The 24443-nt window shown below is 38.0% G+C and overlaps 1 protein-coding gene across 1 annotated transcript; it reads right to left on the reverse strand.

Moving 5' to 3' along the window:
- Window positions 1-1978: 1978 nt before the first annotated feature.
- pamr1a (peptidase domain containing associated with muscle regeneration 1a) lies at window positions 1979-21869 on the reverse strand. Its single transcript, XM_053616507.1, has 11 exons — window positions 21774-21869; window positions 12834-13053; window positions 8896-9021; window positions 8636-8750; window positions 8329-8546; window positions 8115-8222; window positions 6692-6874; window positions 5575-5920; window positions 5186-5409; window positions 4601-4932; window positions 1979-2521 (listed from the first exon to the last, which is right to left on the reverse strand). Exons 1-11 carry the CDS (start codon window positions 21867-21869, stop codon window positions 1979-1981), a joined length of 2511 nt encoding a protein of 836 aa, XP_053472482.1.
- Between the last annotated feature and the right edge of the window lie 2574 nt (window positions 21870-24443).

Consider the following 24443-nt stretch of genomic DNA (forward strand, 5'->3'; position numbering starts at 1 on the left):
TAAACCAGTTAAATATGAGTGTTATATATAAAAATGGCCTCAATCAGAGAGAAAAAAATCTGGTCTGTGCATGTAAAGGTACAAACAAGTTTTGCAAGACACAGTATCATATCTTGACAACAGGCTTTCACTGATACCCTGAAGATTTATGATTGTGCTAAGGAATGTATTATGAGTGTCATACTTTGCCTAAAGACAACATGGAAATCTGTAAAACAAATATATATACAGTGCCCTCCGCTAATATTGGCACCCTTGGTAAATATGAGCAAAGAAGGCTGTGAAAAATTGTCTTTCTTGTTTAACCTTTTGATCTTTTGTTAAAAAAAAAAATCACAGAAATGCTCTGATCTCATGGATAAACAATTGCAAAAAAGACACAAGTTTATCAAAAAAAAAATCTTTGTTAAACATAGGTGTGTGACAATTATTGCCCCCCTTTTAGTCAATACTTTGTGCTACAGCTCTGATATAATAGCTGATGAGGTTGGATAATACATGGCATAGGATCTGAGACCATTCCTCCATACAGAATCTCTCCAGGCCCATCCAAAAATTCGAGGTCCATGCTGGTGGACTCTCCTCTTCAGTTCACCCCACAGGTTTCCTATGGGTTTCAAATCAGGGGACTGGGATGGTCATAGCAGGACCTTGATTTTGTGGTCAGTAAACCATTTTTGTGTTGATTTTGATGTATGTTTTGGATCATTGTCCTGCTGGAAGATCCAACCACAGCCCATTTTAAGCTTTCTGGCAGAGGCAGTCGGGTTTTCATTTAATATCTGTTGATATTTGATAGAGTCCATGATGCTATGTATCTCACAAAATGTCCAGGTCCTCTGGCAGAAAAACAGCCCCAAAACACTAAAGAGCCACCAACATATTTAACCATGGGCATGAGATACTTTCCCATATGACTACCTCTCTGTGTGTGCATCAAAACCACCTCTGGTGTTTATTGCCAAAAAGCTCTATTTTGGTTTCATCTGACCATAGAACCTGATCTGAAGTTCCAGTAGTATCTGGCAAACTGAAGGCTTTTTTTCTTGAAACCCTTCCAAACAACTTGTGGTGATGTAGGTGACTTCGGATTGTAGTTTTGGAGACTTTCTGACCCCAAGACGCAACTAACTTCTGCAATTCTCCAGCTGTGATCCTTGGAGATTTTTTGGCCAATCGGACCATTCTTTTCACAGTTCACTGAGACAATATAGACACCCGTCCAATTCCAGATTGATTCATAACATTTCCAGTTGGCTGGAACTTCTTAAATATTGCCCTGATTGTGGAAATGGGCATTTTCAATGCTTGTGCTATTTTCTTATAATCACTTATTTTGTGAAGCTCAACAACCTTTTGCTGCACATCACAACTATATTCCTTGGTCTTACCCATTGTTATGAATGACTAAGAGAATTTGGCCTATGTCATACCTCATATTTATACCCCTGTGAAATAGGAAGTCATGGTTGAACAATTTCCTGTTCCTAGTCACCCAGGTGTACTAATAAATAATTATCAGTGGGAACTATGAATTTATATTTGAGTAATTATGTAATTGCCAGTAATTGTTGCACACCTATATTTAACAAAGATCTTTTTTAGATAAAATAGTGTTGTGTTTGCAATTGTTTGATATCCATGAGATCGGAGTATTATGTGATTTTTTTTTAACAAAAGATCAAAAGGTTAAACAATAAGGACAATTTTTTCACAGCCTTCTTTGCTCATATTCACCAATGGTGGCAATATTAGTCGAGGTCTATCTATCTATCTATCTATCTATCTATCAAAAATATGATATTGTATAAAGACTTTAAAGACTTGCCTGGACAGCACCGTCTTTCCTCTGCTTCCACCGCCTTCTGGAAACCTCTCAATGTCAGCTAACAACAGCAGTTCATAACTTGTGAAATCATACCATGTATACTCGGTGAATTTCATCACTGTTGTCCATAACTTGATTTGTCAAATAATATTACTTTATGTTATTCTCAATCCAGTTCTTAAAGTTGACCACTCGTGTGTATACAGTGTACAAGCGTGGATTACAGTTTTGAAGATTGTAGCCAAAGCTCACCAATCCCAGCAATTCCCAGATAGACTCAGAGACACTTTCCTCTGCTCTCCTGTCCTGTGGCACAGTAGGTACAAGTATGATTCCCCCTGATCTTGCAGGACAGACTGTACTGGAACTGATAGGATGTTGCCTCCCACACAACATATTATCAGTAATGCTACTGGGAAGCCCTTGTTTAGCATGCTGTCTTTCACACTGCAACACATCGGTTAGTTCAATCATTCCAGTCTGAGCCATTTGAGAATGTGTTTCATGCTTTCTTGCTACAGACCAGCCAGTGATGTAGGCCTGGTTCACAGTTAGCTCCCCTCCCTGAAGACGTGGCAAGCACACAGGGGAAACAAACTCACTGATCCTTGCCTTCTCCACCAGCTTCAGTATAGCTAGGTCTGAGTCAAATCCAGCAGAATCATAGCTGGGATGAACCAGGATCTCTGAGACCTGTACAGAAGAAGGCAGGAGATGTCAAGGTTTCGGATCACAAGGAAATACTACTAAAGCTGTAGGGGGTGAAACCAGTTGATTGTTTAAAGCAGAATATTTATTCATTGGGTCTCTTATGTGTCAAGAGTGTCATTGCTGCCATAGCAACAGCTTCCTTGTAACAGCTACCAAGAAACGACTTGCTGACCATTTCATCAAGCTTTTTTGTAAGGCTTTCTCATTGCCATTGACGAGACACTTCAACAGCAGTGGACATCACATTAATAGCATCTATGATGGCAATGCAAATCGTCTCTCTGTTGCAATGCTAGCTGTTGCTATGGCAGCAATCACAAAAACAAACTTAAGGAGATGGCGCTTGGCTGGTTCATTCGCTCAATTGGTGTTTTGTTGATGGTGATGGAGAGCGCTGTCTATCATGGTGGTCCAAAATCTCCCAAAAATGTTTAATTACATCATATCACATCACATCAAAACCATTCAGTGTGTGCCCTTTTGCCCTGTAGATTGGGTATTGTCATCCTGAAAGAGACCACTCCCATAAGGATATTAATGTTTAATCATAGGATAAAGGTGAACATTTTGTACCGATTTGCAGTACAGCATAACAGAGCCAGCATAAATGGAGTGCCTCTCCAGCATTCTCTTGACTCAAATGACCTTCATCAAATGACCTTTTTCCACATCTCTGTAGACCAGTGTGTGTGTGTGGTTTTTGCACTATTGAACTCTCTCTCTCGCTCTCTCTTTCTCTCGCATACGTACATATACATATATATATATATATATATATATACACATACATATACATTATATATATATATAAATATATATATATATATAATGTATATGTGTGTGTGTGTATATATATATATATTTATATATGTATGTATGTATGTATAGTTTTTTTTTCTTACATAACACTCTAATACAATCACTGATGTATATGTGTAGCCACAATTTCCAACCCCATTTACTGAACTACAAATGCAGATGTCACTTAAGTCACTGTTGCAATTGGTTGAAGCTCCTGCCATCTGTGCCCCAATAAATAACCCTCTTTCAAAGGCATAAATCTTTTCCTCTTGCCATCTTGATGCAAAATTGAAGGCCTTCTAATCATGCCACAGAGCATGTTAATTTCATAATTATATCATGCAGTACACCTGTCTAGACGTATCTGCCCTTGTAACCTGCAATGTTTTTGTACTAATCTATTCAGGTTTTTCTTTTGATTCCTCACCTGACAATGCATTTTAAGGATGAAGAAGAAAAAAGCCTACAGTATATTACTATACTAACAAAAAAAAAGAAAAGTAATGTGCTATTATTAATGCAAATGAATATTTTTGTTTGTCTTATTTTTACGAATATTCTGTTTTCAGTTTCAAGGATCTGCATTTTCAACTTATGCTGTGTTTTTGAATAGATATTGCTTCAGTAAACCTTTGTATTAGATTTTGCTAAATATGAAATGTAATACATTAAGATCTTTGGATCCTACAGTATACAGTGGGGTCCAAAAATCTGAGATCACTAGTGAAAATGCAGTTATTTTGCATTCTTTTCTAATAAAACAATTTTCATTGCAAATTATATTATTCACAACAACTTAAGTGAAAAGTAGAATATTTGGTATTTGGTACATTTCCTTTTTTTTTTTTTTTTTTTTGCTTTAATGACAGTGTGCACTCAAGCTGGCATGGACTCCACAAGTTTGTCCAAACCCTAATGATCCATTTTAGATCAAATCCACTGGCATGTCACATGCTTCAACAGAAGAGATTAGACATGGGGAAAATCTGACAGATTAACATGATCAATATCACAAATTTGCTTCCATTTAAATAGGGACCTAGAAATAGTGCAGACTGTTGAATATTAAATATTTAAGATATTGAACATTTACTTTATTTGTTTTAAACATTTAAAATAGTTGAAAACCTTCTGTTTATTTTCAGTTTAAAAAAAATCCCAGATTTTCCATGAGGTCTCAGACTTTTGGACCTCACTGTAAGAAGTCCTGATGTTCCTGGAAGAGATTAGATCAAAGTGTTAGTGTGTGAGCTTGCATACCATCACGTGCTGAAGCCTCTTGTTCTTTCCCAGCACTACTTTTAGATCAGCCATGTTGTAAGGGAGTGACTTTCCAGGCTCAGTTACACAGTGTGCTGGCACCAGGACAGCATGCTGGCTCACCAAAGCACCACTGCACACCAGATGCCATGTCTCCTCTATGCTCTTCTCCTGCCAGTAGTCATAGTCATCTTCAGAAAACATGTCCCCTCGTCTGTTGGTCTTCTCTATAATGGGACTGGTGTGGTCAGGGAGATGGTGGTATATGGCTGCATGCCACGGCCAGTGGGTTTGTGCCAAGCTCTGGGGTTTGGATGAGAGCTTACCACAGACTGCAAATGAGAATGACATTTTTAATTTCCATTACAGTGTGAAAGGTCTGAGTCAACTACCAACTACCAATTTCGGTGATTATAAAAATTGATTAAAATGGCTAGTAACAGTAATGCATAATGGTCCCTTTTCGAATGTACCACACATCAAAGCACCAAGCAACAGCTTATATATGGCTGTTTCTTTATACCTATGGTAAGCCGAACCAAAGTCCTTGTTCTCTGTGGCTGAATATGTGTGTGCTGCCCCCACCTGGTAAACAGGTAACATGGCGTCCACTCCACTTCCCAGTTTTTAGACATGTACGGCGTGCACTTCCAGAATACTGGTACAGAGGAGAGATGCACTCATACTCAATGCTTGTGTAGAGGTGGTGGAAACCAGTGGGTAATTCACCCTGCGCTGTCTCTATATTGCTGCTGCTTTCTCCTTCATGAGGCTGGAGAGAGGAGTACAGCCTGTGTACTGGACTCTTTCTAAAAAAAAAAACAAAATGTGCATTTTCAGATTAAGATTAATCTTTAATTAAGTGGTAATTCATTTCCACTTAGTTAGACTAATGAAGTAGCAGTTACTTTCACTGTCTTGTTGAACAAAAGAACAACAACAACAATAACAACAAAAAACATATATGTGTGTACCTTGAAGAAAGTTGGGGTTTCGAGACATTCTGACGCACTAGCTTTGAAATCTTTGGTTCCCGACAAGCTGCAACACAGCCATTGGAAAATGATTGTTCTTGTTTGGTAATATTGAATGACTCATAGTATTGTAATATTTCAAAAAGACAGATACCTTTAATACACTGTGGCTGCCTGCCACTCCAAGTGCCATCGAGCTGGCATGTTCTTTTGGAGTTTCCACTGAGAACATAAGAATTATTGCAGAAAAATTCCATGCTCCTGACTGTACCATCTGAGCCAATAACTTTTAAGGAGTATCCATGATGTAATTGTGATAACAGGGGACATTGTTTCCTAATGGCATCTCTGTCTGTATTTCCAAAGAACAGTGGAAAAGAATCAAAACACGGGTTAGCACCCACTGATATGCTGAGCTTTGGTAAGACTACTGTACATGTGGAATAAAACACAACAGGGTGTTGTTATAAGAAATAATCAGTGACAGAATGGTGAGATGTTGGTGGGCTCTGTGAAACAAAGTTACAGTTAACACATCAAAGTTGATTATTTCACAATAACACCATGTCCTAAATTGTACCACAGCACCATTTTTTATTTATGAATTAACTTCATCCATCCACCTTCTATACCGCTTATCCTTTTCAGGGTCACAGGGAACCTAGAGCCTATCCCAGGTAGCATCGGGCACAAGGCGGGACATTTGCACACCCTGGACAGAGTGCAAATCCATCGCAGGGCACAATCACATTCACACACCCATTCATACACTACGGACACTTTAGACATGCCAATCAGCCTACCGACTGGGGGAGGAAACCCCCGCAGCACAGGGAGAACATGCAAACTCTGCAAACATAGGGAATCGGTGGGAATCGAACCCCTGACCCTGGAGGTGTGAGGCGAACGTGCCACTTAGTGAAAACTCGAAAGATTTTGAGCTTCAATCCAGTTAACATGCACCAAAATTACAGACTTAACCTTTTTTATGTTTTTTCACAATAAACCTGCAAAGTATTTTACTCAATCATCAAATTTAAGAAAAATGAGAAATAAATGTCAGTTACTGTCATCGACCAAGCATCCACAAGTTAAACTGGACTTATGTCTATCATACCTTTGATGCATGTGGGAGCAGTCCCTCTCCAGGTGCCGTTGGACAGGCACGTCCTCCGTGGGACTCCTCTGAGCTTGTAAGGTTTATAGCACAGGTACTGAACTCCAGTGGCGATGGCTCCATTCTCATACAGCAGGAAGTGGTCTCCATGAGCAGGCTTCTGAGGGGTTACACAGCCAGATTCTGCTTGTTCAAAAACAAGGTGGATTTATTAGAATGACATGCTGTATGACAGGGTTTCTCAAACTTTGTGCAGTCAGGAACAGCTTTAACTGAAAAATAAATAACCCACACCCCCTCAGAAAAAGATTAATTTTCTGAACATAATCCAGCTATTGCAATATTTGCCTCATTAGTCAAATCTGTAGAATAATATTCTGCATATTAAATTGGAAGTATAAAGCTTTTTATTCCTGAACTTTCCACCAACATCACATTCTTATTCTACAAGTTGACATTATTTATAGGCCACTTTTTCTGGAGATACTTATGTTTCATTTAAACCTATATCATTCAAATGACAATCATAAACAGTTTGAAAGTTTGTAAACCTTTTAGAATTTTCTATATATCTGCATAAATATGAACTGAAACATCATCAGATTTCCACACAAGTCCTAAACGTAGATGAAGAGAACTCAATTAAACAATGAGACAAAATATTATACTTGATCATTTATTTATTGAGGAAAACAGTCTAATATTAAATATCTGTGAGTGGCAAAAGTATGTGAACCTTTGCTTTCAGTATCTGGTGTGACCCCCTTGTGCAGCAATAACTGCAATTAAATGTTTCCAGTAACTGTTATCAGTCCTGCACATGTTTAACTGGGTTCGTTTTATCATCTTTTAGGACTTTTGTGAAAATCTAAGGATGTTTTAGGTTGTATTTATGCAAATATATAGAACATTCTAAAGGGTTCACAAACTTTTGAGCACCACTGTAGCTTTTACCTATAAGATTCAAGTTAACGTTATTTATAGGCCAACACTTTACTGTAAATAGGACCCTTAAGGGTTGTCCCTTAAAGATTTTGTAGATTCTTTGTAGGAAGGTAAGAACGCTTAATTATTTAATGAACCCGTAAAGAACCATTGAAGATTCCTTTTTTCTAATAATTTTTTTTTAGTTAATGGGGTTTAGATTAAACCTATTAAACAGTAAACTGGTAAACAGTGACTGGTAAACAGTCAAAAACTAATAACTTCAACAATAAATATGATAACACTGTAAGTTTAAGAATCACTGCCATATAGGATAATACACACAGATACACACAAACACAAACACACACACACACACACACACACACACACACACATATAAAGAGGATAATTCAAGTTGCACCATTTTGCAGCTTTACCTCATTCACATGATTACTATGTACAGTTTCATTTTTTCCATCTAATCAGCAACACTCACTGTTCTCACACTGTAGGCCTGTGAAACCTGCTTGGCAAGCACAGCGGAAAGTTTTAACTGTATCCAATGAACAAATACCACCATTCATACATGGATTGAGGCTGCACACTGCAAACACAAAAATCCAAGCTAGTGAGGACATATGCTGTGTGTTCTGTAATAAAAATACACTCTGTGGTTTTAACACATAGATACCTGTGTTTGTAAACTGCACCTGAGAGTTCCTGAAACGTAGCTGAGAAACCATCATAATTATTATAGCCATCTGACACAAAATGGATATGTAGCGAGTTTCCTGAGCTCCTGATTGGTGGCGGGATTTTGTCTCCACAGTATCGGCCAATCAGAGGTGAGTGAATGCTGTCACCATCTCTGAGCTCTACAAAGTCATAGCGACACCTGTAATCAAACTCCAGATTAAGCCGGGTAAACCTGCAAGAGATGAAAAACATTACATTCAGCAACAAATTTGTTCTGTAATAAGTGAGCTTTAGGTTATAATCTAGGAAAAAGGGAATTGCCTGAATTCCATGGCCAACCCTCTGCCGACATGCAGCGTCCAGTCACATTTGGCATTGATTGGATAACTCTCCAAGGTCACATGACCTTGAGGCCTCCGTATTACTTCTCCACAAGCTGAAGGAAAAACAGCAACATGAACACACATATGCAAAGACAAGAAAAATCTTATTAAAAAAAAAAAAAAAAATCATAACTTGTTGATTGTAAGCAAAGCCCTTGAAATCTAGCATTGAAATCTGTGCTGCAACAGGACACTCACTGAGACAGTCCCCTCCAGACCATCCCTGACGACACTCCGTGCAGTACATTCCACTGATGTAGAAATCATCCTTTGCCTGCCACGTGCCATTATTACATCTCTTACAATTATCAAACACACTGCAGCCTGAGAGTAGGAAAAGAGACAAAAAAAATCCATTTCTGCTCCATGTCAAAAAGGACATTTGAGGCAGGGTGTCAAGATGTTTCTGTTAAGTGACAAGAACTATGGACATTTTTTCAAAGGACTTGTAATTTGTACATCACTAACTTACATAACAGTCACTCTCAGCAAAAAATATGTGACCGATTGCCAACGTTTGCATCCACATTGCTTTCTGGGTGAAAAATAAACAATATTCCTTAATCTAAGTCAGAGGTTACCTTTACAGTTGTGCCCAAAAGTTTACACACCCCTTGTAGAATCTGAAAAATTTTAATACTTTTAACAAAATAAGAGGCATCATAAAAATCCCATGTTGTTGTTTTTTTAGCACTGTCCTGAATAAGTTTTTTCACAGATGTTTACATATACAGATGTGGCCATTAAGTATGCGCGTTTTTCCACGCGGTATCACGCGATTCGTCACGTGTGATCACGCAGGCAGGACTCTAAGGATTTTAATTTATTTGTTGGGCTTCACACAATAACCACCAGGTGGCGCATGGAACAACATACTGTAGCTGAACACAGTACAATAAAAATGGGTTCAAGCCTCAGCTCAACTAACTGTTTTTTAAATTAGCAGTGTTTTATTTTTATTAATTTTTTTACTATAGAAAGTTCATCAAGGTAACACTGAATGAATTCCACGTGAACAACACTGACTGGAGGCCTATGCCAATTAGAAAGATTCAGGTGATGGACTTTTAGCAAGTTATTGTCATTCATTCGTATAATTCCAACAATTATTAAGTTTTTTTACTATATTGCTGTCTTTTTATTTTAAGGATCTAATAAATTGCACATATTAAATTATTTTATTTACAAGTGTCATGTTTGTGATTTTTAGGTTATTCGTCATTTAGTACAGCTTCTGACCATCAAATCAAAATAGACTTGTGATTTGATGACAATGCTTATTTATTCAGAAACAGAAGTAACTACAGACAAAAATAATACTTTAAATTTAAACTCCTACTGCGTGCTTTCAGTTGATGGACGCCCCGTTTATATTTTTGATGAGCTGCAGAGATATTCAAGACGATTATAAAAACTATATTTTGAATTTAATGTATAACATTGTTTTATTCACAAGTGTTATGTTTGTGATTTTTATTCGTTATGTAGAATATTTAGATCAAGCATTGTCCAGAAATAGGTGCATTTTTATAGACTACCATTTAATTTTCCACTTTTTCCATCTTCAGAACATTGAATGAATATTGTTCATGCTAGGGGAAAAATTTGTACTATACTGTTTGCAACTTTATCATGTGTCTTATTGAGCAACTGATAATTTCTTACTGACCTATTACACTGTCCCATCAGTTACAATTGTGCCCAAGAAATTTTTTTTAAAGTTAGTGAAAGTACCACTAACTTTTTCAAACCTTTTTAAAGAAAGGAATGCCATTTGTTTAATTGGGCAATCCAGGGGGTAAAATGCATTTTTACCTAATTTACTAATACATAGAAGTCTTTAAGCAAAGAAATCTGAAAGTACAAATCAGTAAAAATATGTACAAATACTTAACAATAAGTATGCAAAATATGTATTTGTACACAAATTAAGTATAGACACAAAGTTTATATGCATTATATGCACTAGAATTTTAAGTATGCATACTTAAAAAAATAAGCGTGCATACTAGAATTTTAAGTATGCATGCCAAAATTTAAATATGCATACTTAAAAATCAGTTTACAAAATAAATACTGTAGTCCACAAGACAAGATAATAGCTGAAAAAAATCCTGAGGGTCCTGCACATTCTTTGCTTTTCCAGCATCTTCTGCATATTTGACCCCTTTCCAACAGTGACTATATGATGTTGAGATCCATCTTTTCACACTGAGGACAACTGAGGGACTCGTACACAACTTACATAAGGTGCAAACATTCACTGATGCTCAGGAAGGTAACACGCTACATTAAGAGCCAGGGGGATGTAAACTTTTGAACAGGATGATCGGTGTAAATTGCTCTTATTTTCTCTTCTGGGAGACATGTAAATACCTAATTAATTAGTTAATTAACATATTAACAACACACATTATTAAGAATCAAGGGTAGATAAACTTTAGAAGAGGGTAATTTATATAAATTCAGCTATTATCTTGTCTTGTGGACTATACGCAAACATCTGTTATATGAAATAGCTTCTTCAGGACAATACTAAATAAAAAATATCATGGGCTTTTTATGATCCCTGTTATTTTGTTAAAATTATTCAGATTTTGCAGATTCTACAAGGGGTATGTAAATTTTTGGGCACAACTGTATATGCTGACATAGCAAGCTCACAAGTGTGTATCCTTATTGAGACAATCTACTTAATTTACTGGAATGTGCCAAACTAAGGTATTGAGTGATATAGCATATTCAACACATGGTTACTCTGTGAAGTCTTTGCAAGGAAAGAAATGTTTGTACAGGTTTACACTCTCAAGAAGTTTGCTGTGAGCTGTCAAGTTAATACAATAATAGCAGTCACCTGTCTCACCTGTTCCACCTCAAACCACCAGAGATACCCACTGCCAGAATATTAGGACACTTCCAGGTCATCTGAACTTCCACCTTCACTTCCTCATTGATTCACTAGCTACACAGTAAAATCCCTAGTGTTGAATTAACACCCAGAGTGTTTATATGAGTCCAAAGGACTCATATAAACACTGTAGGGTGTGAATTCAACACTGTGGGTGTTAAATCAACACTGGTGATTTTGCTGTGTATGTTTTCAACACTGGGTGGAAACACTGGATGTGAATGAAATCTCCAAGTGCACTTGTGTGCTCAATTGAGGCGGATAATTCTTTTCATTTGATAAGAAGACATGCACATAAACTATGATGGAAACACTTTTACCAAATAAATTCCTTGATGTGCATCAAAAAATTCATATGACTTTGCCTCAACAAATCATGTGATTGGCTAATTGACTCAGAAAAGTAAAAATGGCAGAGAGCAAGATGCCCAGTTTCTTCTGAAGTGATGATTTTGTTCTCTTGGACACATGAGATGGAAACTGTGCTTCATTCTCAAATGTTTTATGCAATATTTTTGCACAAGTTAATTTCGCAACTTGGATGGAAAGATTGCTATTGTTTATATAAGCCTGCTTCTCAATATCTCATTGTGAAGTCTTGCCTTCTTTTCAGTTGCAGTTCTTTATATGCCAGGTTTTTTTTTGGTTTCTGATACTACTGGATTTTATTTATTTATTTATTTGTTTGTTTATTTATTTATTTATTTATTTCCTGATTTATGCCTTTTGTTATGACTATACCTAAAACACTGAGCTTTAATAGAGGTGTAAAAGGTTCATTCAGAATCCATTATTTAGAACGACAAAAGTTATTAGACGCACATCACACATTGTATTTTTTTCACTGGTTAATTACTGACATATGTCGTTGACCATTTATGAACCTTGATGAAGTAATAAAGTGTATTCTGTCCTTGGCACACAGCTGTAAACTTAAAAAAGTACAAATATTTGTAACTAGTGGGGCCATTTGTAGGCATAAGCCGTAGCTTGATAGATAGATAGATAGATAGATAGACAGATAGATAGATAGATAGACTAACAAATTAACTAGGACGTTCACTAGGGTGATTCTCACAGGAGAACTCATTTGTACTTAAGTGTACTGGTCTGAGTACCTACCTAAAATGTACTTGTAAAGCAGCTTTTTCTAACAATGTTTGGTCTGATTAAATCTGATTGGATCAGTTCCCACCCAGCCACAGTCTCTGCACAGTCTTAGTCATACCCTGGTGGATGATGCAGGGGTCACACTGATGGATGTCGTTACGGCAGCAGGGCACAGCATAGCCCACCCGTGTCCTCTGAGATGGACACGTACAGCGGATCAGCTCATACTCACAGCAGGAGCGACACATGGCGTTCCAGTGAGGGCCAGGACACTTATCCTCCTGGGCTCTGGACACTGAAAAGCACACACGGAATAAATAGTGGGTATAAAATGTATTCTGTTAAACTGAACTGGCCCCTGGAACCAGCATTTGTGCAGGAGCAAGAATTTGCACAGTCCTTGGAGCAACCCATATTGCCCACCCACTCATATTGGTGATGGACACTATACTTGTTAATGTCTTTCTAGTTTATTTTTATTAGCTTGTGTTTTTTTAGCTTCTAGAAGGTCCCAGACTACACATGGAATTAAAATATGGATTTACCTAGGATTAATCTATCTGTCCATATCCATGCATTTAGATCCCTTTTCTCAGATAGTCAGAGAGTCTTCTAAGAGAGTCAGCACTCAAGTCCTATTGGAGATGGATCACTTATTTGCTACATTCTATTAGGACCTCCTCTGGGAGAATATTCTAGATTATATTCATTCATTTAATTCATTCATCTTCAGTAACCGCTTTATCCTGGTCAGAGACACGAGGATCCGGAGCCTATTCCAGGGTCATTGGGAATACACTCTGGATGAGAGTCCATGAATGGGATGCAGTGAAAGACTATAATGATTGTTTGTTGTTTAAACATTCCAAATGTTCTTACACACTGAGACTTTTAGTAAGCTCATTATGTTCAGATTCCTGAACACAAAACATTCAGGATATAATAACACTTATGTAAAATCCATAGCTCAATGTGAAAAAACAATGATATAACAGCATGTACAGCACTGTGCAAAAGTCTTGCAAAGAAATGTCTTGCACAAGCAAAGAAATACAGTAGAGCAAAAATGCCTTCAAAAATAATGAAATTAAATGTTTCTACATAAAAAAAATCCCTCTATAAAGAGCAGCAAACGGTAATAAATTAAATAAAGCCAATATTTGTTGTGACGACCCTTTGCTTAAAAAAAGAGTAGTCTCAGATACAGTTAGTGCAGTTTTATAAGGAAATGAGCTGTAAGTTTTAGTGAGCATGTGGCAGAACCAGCCACGGTTCTTCTGGAGAATTTGACTGTCTCACTTGCTTCTTATTTCTGCAGCAAAACCCAGCAGCCTTCATTGTATTTTTTGTCTCAAAAAGTCGTCTCTTACATAATGTCCTGCTTTCTTTACTATGAATGGTCTACACTCATATAGTACTTTTATCCAAAGTGCTTTACACTGTGTCTCATTCACCCAGTCACACACACACACACACACACACACCAATGGTAGCAGAGCTGCAATGCAAGGTGCTAACTTGCCATCGGGAGCAACTTGGGGTTCAGTGTCTTGCCCAAGGACACTTCAGCATGTGGAGTCATGTGGGCTGGGAATCGAACCACCAACCCTATGATTAGTGGACAACACGCTCTACCACCTGAGCCTCAGCCGCCCCACGTACTAACATACAAACATTTTTCTTTAACATTTAATTTTGTGCTGGAAAACTAATGTTTGGAAATCTAACATGTTTTTGCACTGACTCGATAATGTAGAAGTCATAAAATAAAAATCCATAATAAAGTTTGTACTAAAAGAAATAGGTTGCCTAAGATTTTCCAACATACTGTATAACTTGGCTACAGTGTTGCTGCATAGAAATGAGACAGATCAGTAGACCTCCTCTCTAATTACTGTCATCATTACTCACCTGCCATGAGTGTTGCTGTAAACATTATTGGAGCATACACTTAAGAGGAACAGCATATAATGATTCTAAAACTGTAGAATTTAAAGTTGCTTGGCATCCCATAGAAAACTACTGAATTCATTTTATTCATTAATTATCTTTAGTAATTGCGAGTCATGGTGTATCCAGAGTCTGTTCCAGGAACATGGGATATGGGCGTGAGGTGAGAATGCATCCTGAATGGGATACCCCACACACACACACACACACACACACACACACATTCACACAGATTCATGCTTAGGGCCAATTTAGCCTACACCAATGCAGGGAGAACATGAGAAACTCTACACAGACAGTAACCTAAGCTAAGCTCATGATCAAATGATCAAACTAGGGACCCTGGAGCTGTGAGATGTAATGCTACTCAATAAATTTAGCTCTCATTATTCACTGGAATTTTAATGTAATTATAATTAAACATAATTACTAATACTATTAATTACCAAGACCAAAATCTTTTTAACTTCTTCTGGTAAAAATAAATTAAATTAAATAAATATAAATATATCTAATGCCATTTTCAGATAGAGATGTCTCTAAATAGAACATTACAGTTTCAGCTTCCTCAGTTTAGTCCCAAATAGCAGTTACAGCCATCCTTTCCTGGCTTACCTATCCAAATTCTGCTTTTCTCATTTGGGGAAGCAATGCATTGGAGCAGAAAGTATTTAAACAGCTGTGAACCATAACATGAAACATGACCTTGGATCCTACTGCAACTCTTCCTTCCATTCTCAACATACATCTACATATTCCAAAGCATATTTATCATCAAGCAATGATCAGTGACTAATACTCATTTCTATGGAGATCTGGACTCGTTTTTTTTATCCATAAACACAGCTAGATCAGGCAGAAACTAATAGTTTATGAAAGAAACACTTGAAGAACATGCACAAGTACATACCACATAAATTCCTGTGGAAATATTTAACCTGCAAAGCCCAAACAAAAGAACCACAACAGACTGATGTATATAAATTGCTCTTACCATATGGCCATGTTATCACTGCACTGCAGAACTGAAGAGCATATAAGAAAAGAGGTAGCACACATGAATGCTGTCTATGAAAAGAAAGCATCCAAAATCCTCTGCTTTTTATGAACAAGACCATTCTTTTACCAAGGACGCTACTGCCTACTATTGATTAATCTGCCCACAGAATCTCTCATCCACTCACACTCTCTCATTCAATTCTTTGTGAAACACACAGAAAGACTCACCACTGAATTGCTGCTATGACGTAGCAGTTCTTTTGAGAGACTTTGATCCAGAGCAAGACTCTTTAACCCATTCACTCAACACAACCACTTCTGCTCTGCTGTCCCCCCCACCACAAACACACACACACACACACACACACACACACACACACACACACACACACACACACACGCTTAGAGACACACCCTTACACCTACTGACATTCAGCTCCAAAAAGCACACACAAATACTATATATAAATAATAATATTAATAAAAAAAATAAATAAAAAAAAAACATGCCTATAAACTATTGTGCTTTGAATCTGGACATATTTTGACAGACAGACTTATGACAGACTATGAAAAAGTATATTTCTGTTCATTTCTTTTGCAAAAACAAGTGATAGACATGCATGCACCTCCTGTTTCCATGTTCCCAGTAATAGTGATAACCAGAAGAATGAAGTCAGAAGAATGTTTTATTTGTCAGTGTTTGTATTAGCCTGATACAAAATGCACTGTAAGCAAGTTTATTTTCAGTGGAATGACCAGACATGAGTGCACTAAGTGCTAAAGCATCTGACTCGTTTGTTTTGAATTACCATGGACACGGAGTTTCCATGTTCTCAACTGCTCCATGCTCCAGTCATTCTGTTCCAAATAGAAGCACAAATTGGGGTTGTCCTGGAATTACAATACCAGACTCATCATAGACACAAAGAAATTACAATGTACTTTATAAATAATATTGTGCTCAACATTTCACACTCTTTGCTTTATGTGATGCTTTGGTCTTTTTGATTTGTAGATTACATTTATGGCATTTGGCAGACACGCTTATCCAGAGAGACTTACATTTATCTCATTTATACAACTGAAATGGTAGTTTGGCAGTGCTTGGGCTTGAACTCCAGACCTTCTAATCAGTAACTCAGAGCCTTTAACCACTGAACCACTACTGCCCTGTAGATATGCAGTGTCTGGGATTTTGCAGAGGCAGCAGAAGCAAGTGCAGCTTTTATTATCAAAAGTGCAAAACAGACCGCCACAAATGTGAAATAAGAACCATAAATGTAGACAATGGATATAAGGCAAAAACAGGCAGACTATGAGCAAGGTTGTGGAACACACAATGACATATACACTTGACAAAAACAAAAGTTGTGTCCCAAATGATGCACTTATACACTATGTACTTATGCACTGTATACTCAACCGTGTAGTGTATGAATTTATAAGGTTATTTTTTCATTCAACACTGGAGTCTGATAGCCCCTCCCCTTCTGCTACGTAATTAAAGCTACAACAGTTGAGTGCATGAAGTGTTCAGCATTCCACATGTCGTTTTTTCGGTTAATTAAGTGCATCATCCAGGTATTTAAAGTGTACTTTTGCTATTTGGAATTTTCAGTATGAACACACTACAACATACTTACACTATTTATACTACAGAACTGCATAGAATAGTGCAAAAGTACACGAATTGGGACACACTTAAAAGCTTGACAATGAAACATACAGCAACATGTGACATGGTCATGTGATGTGCTGGGGCTGATGGGTAATGTATTTCAGTGCCGAATTTTTTTATAACCATGACACACAGCATATGCTCTAAAGGTGCGATAGATAAAAAAAAATAAAATTCAAAACCAAAAAAACCATATACATACGTATGCATATATCTATTATATATATATATATATATATATATATATATATATATATATATAAAATGTATGTATATACATACACACAACTATTACATAAGGTGAAAACACTTTTTTACAGGGTGATCAGTGTAAATTGTTATTATTTTGTCTTCTGGGAAACGTAAATATCTTTTGTAGCTTCTGAAGGGCAGTACTAAATGGAAAAACATATCATTAAACAAAATAATAAAATGTTAATAATAATCTGTTATGTGAAATAGCTTATTCAAGGCAGAACAAAATAAAAAACCAAATGCAGTTTTTTTTTGTTGTTTTTTTAATTAAATTCGCCTGTGTTTCTGTACAGTTATTGCACTCCTATGCTTGGATTATTTAGTTACAGTCGGCATTTGAAACCTTATGGTGCTGTAATGATGGCCTTATTAAAGGGGGATCATATGCTACAGATAAGATGTGACTTCATTTTGACTTAACCAACATTTTTGCAAAATGCTGCCACTGCTTAGAAAAAACAAAGTAGCAAAGGGCACCTTTAATATGTGAAGTTTAAAATTTTCACGTCTAATGTTCCACTGAAGCTCAATGCAGCACACCTAACATGTCTTAATGTAGAACAGTGACATGCGCTGGAAAGGTCTGGGAGGTGAGACTTTCTCTAAAATACAAAATCACTGTAAAAGAAGCCCTGAAGGGGGTAAATGTGAAAGGCAAAGCTGAGTTGCATTTATTGTGAAGTAATTATTCCTGTCGTTAATACCCAGTAAACATGGAACAACTGAAATGAACTCCCTGAACACGGTTGTTTACAGAGCTGTATCCAGGAAACCCTTTCTCTGTTTATATCTGGGACTAAAAACTGTATTCTGGCTTTGAGCTCTGGTCAGCTTTCTCCTATTTGTCTCAGACATGTCTGATCAAGTGTAACAGTTTGCAAGTCAACACAAGCAAGACATGCTTTAAAGTGTTGGTTGAAAAGAACCCAGGGCTGCACACCGAAACACTTATTATCTTATTAATAAGATTATCACAGGTGGTTTGTGTATTACAGAATCGGCTATAATACAGATGAGCCACAGGAAAGATCTCTATCCTACAATTTAACTAATGCAGTGGGCAGCCCTCATTCCTCTGAATATTTAACAATGAACTGTGACAGTTTGTTTCAGAACCAGGAAGATACAGGTATGTGAAAACTGAGCAAAATAAGAGGATAATGATCATACACTTTTTTCCTTAGTCAGGAACTTGCCATATTTTATTACATTACATTATCTACCACTTTTTAGCCTAGTCATTTAGGTTTCTTAGCAACCAAAACATGAGACTGTGCAAGCATCCTGGAGCTTTTACTTACCCGGTGGGCTAGTTAAGGGAGTTTTGATTTCTTCATCTCTGTGAAAATACAATATTCTGGCTAGGAAACAGTTACAGATTTGAAGGTATTTTACAACAAAGTGGTTGTGCAAATAATGGTGGTGGAATTTTCTGGTCTCGGGCTCAAATCAGTTCAGTTCAGGTGGGTCCTTAGGGTAGCAGTAATGGCATCAATGTCAATAATGGCCTGTATGTCAAGACACTATTCGGATTAAGAGACTGTGAGGTAGATTGGAGAAATCATTAACAATATGCTTTAATGCTAACTGTAATGTCCGGTTTGGTGTAAATCGCACTTCCATGTTTTAAGTGCGGACTTTCCGCTACTAGTGTCAGTCCAGGTATCTGTGGCCTAGTTTGGCCAGAGTCACGATGGGTCTCTTGGGAGCATAGGATATTGCATTGCATCTCGCGGCACATTTCCGAAAGGAGTAGCGCTTTGTCTTCTGAGAAGCCCTCTATGTTAATAGAGATGATGGTCATGGCTGGCTCTGACAAGTGCCGTTTGGTATTGTATGTTGCTGGTGGAACCGTCGTGGTGGAAGTATTGGCCGCTCAGCAATATGATACTGAACGTTGCCCAGGGTGCGCCAGGCGCTGTGACGACGATGACGAGGGTCGAAGGATACTTCTAATGTGCTGTAAGAGGAGGCTCCTTCCATGCACCCTGAAAAGGGGTGAGCTGAGTGACAGAATGTCTTAGGGAGATTTGTGTGTACTCGGCCCAGAGCAGAAACTGAGCCCAATCCTCCTGGTTGTTGGCGCAAAATGTTCTTAGGAAACAGCCAATCTACTGATTGGCCATCTCCACCTGCCCGCTGGTCTGTGGATGGTAGTGTTTTTTATTTATTTATTTATTTTTCCCTAATTTTTCGTAAAACTTGCCCATACATGAGAGGTGAATTGTGTGCTTCTTTCACTGACAATATCCTCCTCCCGGAGTGTGAGCAATAGCTTGATCCAATTCCCAGGATATAACCCCAAAGAAGCATGACAGGGGAAGAAAGCGCTCTTCAGAGTTCATTATTGGGCTGGTGCCATGCATGCATGATAGAGTGTCAGCCTTTTTGTTCTTGGAGCTGGGTCTGTAGGAGAGGGTGAACTTGAATCTTGTAAAGAATAAGGACTATCAGGCTTGATGAGGATTCAGATGTTTAGCTGTTTTGATGTACTCTAGGTCCTTATGATCAGTGAAAATAGTAAATGGATGAATAGCTCGCTCCAGCTAGTGGCACCACACTTCGTGAGCCAGTTTAACCTCCAGTAATTCTCTGCTCCCGATGTTATCATTTTGTTTGGCAGGGGTAAGTTTCTTTTAGTAGTAGGCCATGGGATGGAGCTTGGGCTTTTTCCCAAAGTAGGACAAAATAGCCCCCACTTCTGTTTTGGAAGCATCCACCTCTACAACAAAAGGTTTCTTAGAATCAGGATGTTTCAAAATGGGTTCTGTGGTGAGAGCTGTTTTAAGCTGGCTGAGGTTCCAAGCAAGATGTTTTCTCCCTTTCTTGAGTAGGCCAGTTAGTAGGCGAGCCATTTAGCTAAAACCCCATATGAAGCACCAGTAAAAGTTGGTGAAGCCCAGAAATCATTGCAAATCCTTGATAGTTCTGGGTGTGGGCCACTCAGTGATGGTTTTTGCTGGATCCATGGAAACTCCATCTGGGCTAATGATGTAGCCCAGGAAAGAGATGGTGTGTTGGCAGAATGCACACTTCTCTCCTTTAACGAACAACTGATTCTGGGAGAGATGTTGGAGGACTTGCCGAACATGGTGTATACGGGTTTCACGTGAAGGGGAGTAGATGATAATATCGTCTATGTAAGTGATGATGTATTTACCCAGCATGTGTCTTAAAATGTCATTGATCAGACTCAAAACTGAGGGAGAGAAAGAAAGCCCATATGGTATGACGCAGTACTCGTAGTGGACACAGGTGGTGCTAAAGGCTGATTTCCACTCATCATCTTCCTGGATGTGTATTAGATTATATGCTCTCCGAAGGTCAAGTTTTGTGAAAATTTGGGCTGAACAAAGTTGTTCTAGTGCCACGGGAACCAGGGGTAGTGGATAATGGTATGTCACCATGATTTGATTAAGTCCACGATAATCTATACATGGTCGAAGTTCTCTCCCCTTTTTTCTCCACTCAAAAGAGCCCAGATGAAGCAGGAGGCATGGAAGGGCGAATGTATCCCTGTTACAGTGCTTCTTGTATATATTCCTCCATAGCATTTTATTTGTTGATGGAAAGGGGGTATGTCCTGTTATGCAGAGGCATGCATCCTGGAAGTAGTTCAATAGCACAATCATAGGGATGTTTCAGGGGTAAACCATTGGCTTTGGTCGATTAGCACTGTTAATAGAGAAACCACACCTGAGAGTTGCACTGTAATTGGCAGAGTGAAAGACTGGAGAGAGTGAGACTGGTCTATACTCACAGTTTCATAGCGGGGTGTGGGGCTCCTCCTCGAAGGTGGCGTGGGCTTAACTGTGGTTTTGGAGTGCAGAGGACAGAGTCCAATAACATGGTCAGCACTGCCTCAGTAGAAGCATCTGTGTTTGCAGTGTCTCCTCTCTCTCACTCACTCATTCAACTTGGTGTGCCCAAGCTGCATAGGTTCTGAAGGGGCGGAAGGCTCCCTGCCTCTCAGTAGAGGCTACAACTGTGAAGCAGGTGGGCAAATGGCTAGTTTGATCAGGGAATCAAGAATGAGAGGTTCATTGTGGCATGCAATTTCTGTGAGCACTTCGCGGTTAAGACCCTGTCGAAATGCGGCTTGGAGAGCAATGTCATTCCATCCACTTCAGGCCACAATAGTGTGAAATTCAAGGGTGAACTCAGACACTCTACCTGGACCTTGGCGGAGTGTGAGGAGGAGTTCACCCACTTCCTTGCTCTTGGGGGAGTGGTCGAAAACACATCTGTGAACCCTTCATAAGAAGCCATTGACTCGCCTCCAATCTCACATGGCCGTAGCCCACTTTAAGGCTTTTTCAGAGAGCAAATTCATGAAATGTGCAATCTTCTCAGATTCGGACATACCCCCGTAACAGGTGAAATATAAGGAGCACTACAAAAGAAATCCCTTACATCGCGATGCATCACTGGTGAATTTTTCCAGTATGGGCAGGGGTACTCAGAAGGTGGGGATGGGAGCTTGGGGAGCTGGAGAACCAATTGCAGTATTGGCAGTGAGAGCTTGAGAAAGGAAGTTGAGATTGTCGTTGAGATCCGCCAGACGCTGCTACTGCTCTCCCAGTAACTGTCCATGTGCCATGATAGATTGTCGCAATTCTAATTCTCCTCACGAATTCATCGTGTGGCGGCAAAGTAATCTGTCACAGTGGAGAGGCTGAGACTGATGCAAATGCAGAGAATTACTTCATAAAGTCCTTGTGAATGAAAGTCTCTTTTTAAAGGGTGTTGTTTGTGTGTGTGTGTGTGTGTGTGTGTGTGTGTGTGTGTGTGTATGTGTGTATGTGTGTGTGATTGGCAACAGCTGTGTGTGAACTTGTAGATTTTACTCAGTGGGTGTGTCTTTAGGACACCCAGAACTCTTCAAAATAGATTTTATGCACTTTCTCTCCCATGCCCTATTTAACCACCACCCTGAATAAAACAAAAGAGTAATTAAAGTAAATGAAATAAGTATGCAGAGCCTTCCTTCCCTTTTCTCTCGCCTCAGTTTTCATGCCACATTTATCATGTAGGAAAATGCCTCTTTCACTCAACGCACTACTTTCTCCTACAGTCTGTTACACACAAATGAAGTAATCACTTTTCTCCCTGTGGAGTCATTTGCATAATACAAACTTATTAAACTGGAGGTGATATTAAAATGCAATTCCACCAATTCCTTTTTAACTTTAGCCTAATTTACTTGTTGAGAAGTAAAAGTGTTGCAGTGTTTTGGAAAAATGTTGTTTTATAGACTAATTTAGTAACTTTCTTAACAACTTATTTACACTGTTTGTGAAAGAATGTAGACAATGTAGACCTCATTTTTTCATCTTTTTTCAATCAAACCCACCATCATCATCTTCAGTAACCATTTCAGGATCCCATAGTTCAACCCAAGTTTCAGAATTCCTAGGAGTTTTGACAACAACATTTGTTTAGCACCGTGAGACTAAATTCCAGTTAGCAGAATGACAAAGTTGCCTTTTTTATATATATTTATTTAATATTTTTCAGTGTTATTGTGATTGAATTGTACAGGGTTGACTGTCAAATGCATTGCAATGTATCAAGACCAACTGAACTGCACCATTATCAAGATGATAATGCAAAATGCAGGCATGTTGGCAAAAAAAAACCTAGAAAAGTGGTCTGTTTTGAGGAATCAAATAAAATTAATCAAACTCACTCAAGATCTGTAACACTGCCACGTACTGCATCATAAAGGGTTTTTTATTCTTTTTTAAATTTTATTATTATTATTATTATTATTATTATTATTATTATTATTATTATATTTTTTAGTTTTTACCAAATCCTGAATGTCCACTAGGGAGAGCTCTGTGTTAAACCACCTACTGCAATCATAAAGTTTTGTATATTTATTTTTTAAACAAAATCCTGAATGTCCACCAGGTGGAGCTCTGTTTCAAAGAATATTCAGGAACTAGACCCTGCTATCGTGGATGTCTTTCCTCAGGGATAAATTCTGATATGTCTTTAGAAGTGACGTTTACAAAACAACACTTAGTTGTAACTAGAAGAGCATGCTGTACCTATCGGTCAAAACCAAAACCTAGCATTTCCTGTTGTTGATTAACAGGTTTGGATTTTGGTTTGTAGTGGTCTGTTTTCTCCATTAGATAAACTTTTGTCTAATTAGAAATATGTTTGTGGCCTGAGACAGAAAGAAATTGTTCTGTAAAGGAATTAAAGAGCTGTTAAACTCCCTTCGGTTTGTGCCTTGGGGGAAGCTTTATGGTTTTAAAAACCTGAGTGTTTTCCATAATAGAGGGTTTCCCTTTAGGAGAAGTGTACACTTTCTAAATCCTTTTATAACCACTTTTAGTCTTAATTTCAACTAGATTTCTTTGGTCCAAAAAAATCTCTCTTCATTAAGCTATGTTGCACTTTTCTGTTGATCATACTGTAATTTTACAATATGACCAGAATTCTTTTAAGAATTCAGTATTGACATATGGAATCAAAATTGTGTTTTATATGATGAAGCATGCTGTACCTATCGGTCAAAACCAAAACCTAGCATTTCCTGTTGTTGATTAACAGGTTTGGATTTTGGTTTGTAGTGGTCTGTTTTCTCCATTAGATAAACTTTTGTCTAATTAGAAATATGTTTGTGGCCTGAGACAGAAAGAAATTGTTCTTTAAAGGAATTAAAGAGCTGTTAAACTCCCTTCGGTTTGTGCCTTGGGGGAAGCTTTATGGTTTTAAAAACCTGAGTGTTTTCCATAATAGAGGGTTTCCCTTTAGGAGAAGTGTACACTTTCTAAATCCTTTTATAACCACTTTTAGTCTTAATTTCAACTAGATTTCTTTGGTCCA

Source organism: Ictalurus furcatus, chromosome 27 (genome assembly GCF_023375685.1).
Source record: "Ictalurus furcatus strain D&B chromosome 27, Billie_1.0, whole genome shotgun sequence".
Taxonomy (NCBI): Eukaryota; Metazoa; Chordata; class Actinopteri; order Siluriformes; family Ictaluridae; genus Ictalurus; species Ictalurus furcatus.

Excerpts from the sequence above, each read along its gene's own strand:
- pamr1a (XM_053616507.1), bottom strand. The coding sequence starts at position 21,869 with ATGGCTTCTTATGAAGGGTTCACAGATGTGTTTTCGACCACTCCCCCA. Across the intron at positions 9,022-12,833 it reads CCCCTGCATCATCCACCAGG|GCTGCAGTGTGTTTGATAAT; the intron begins GTATGACTAAGA and ends TCCTACTCTCAG. Across the intron at positions 8,223-8,328 it reads TACGTTTCAGGAACTCTCAG|TGTGCAGCCTCAATCCATGT; the intron begins GTGCAGTTTACA and ends TTGTGTTTGCAG.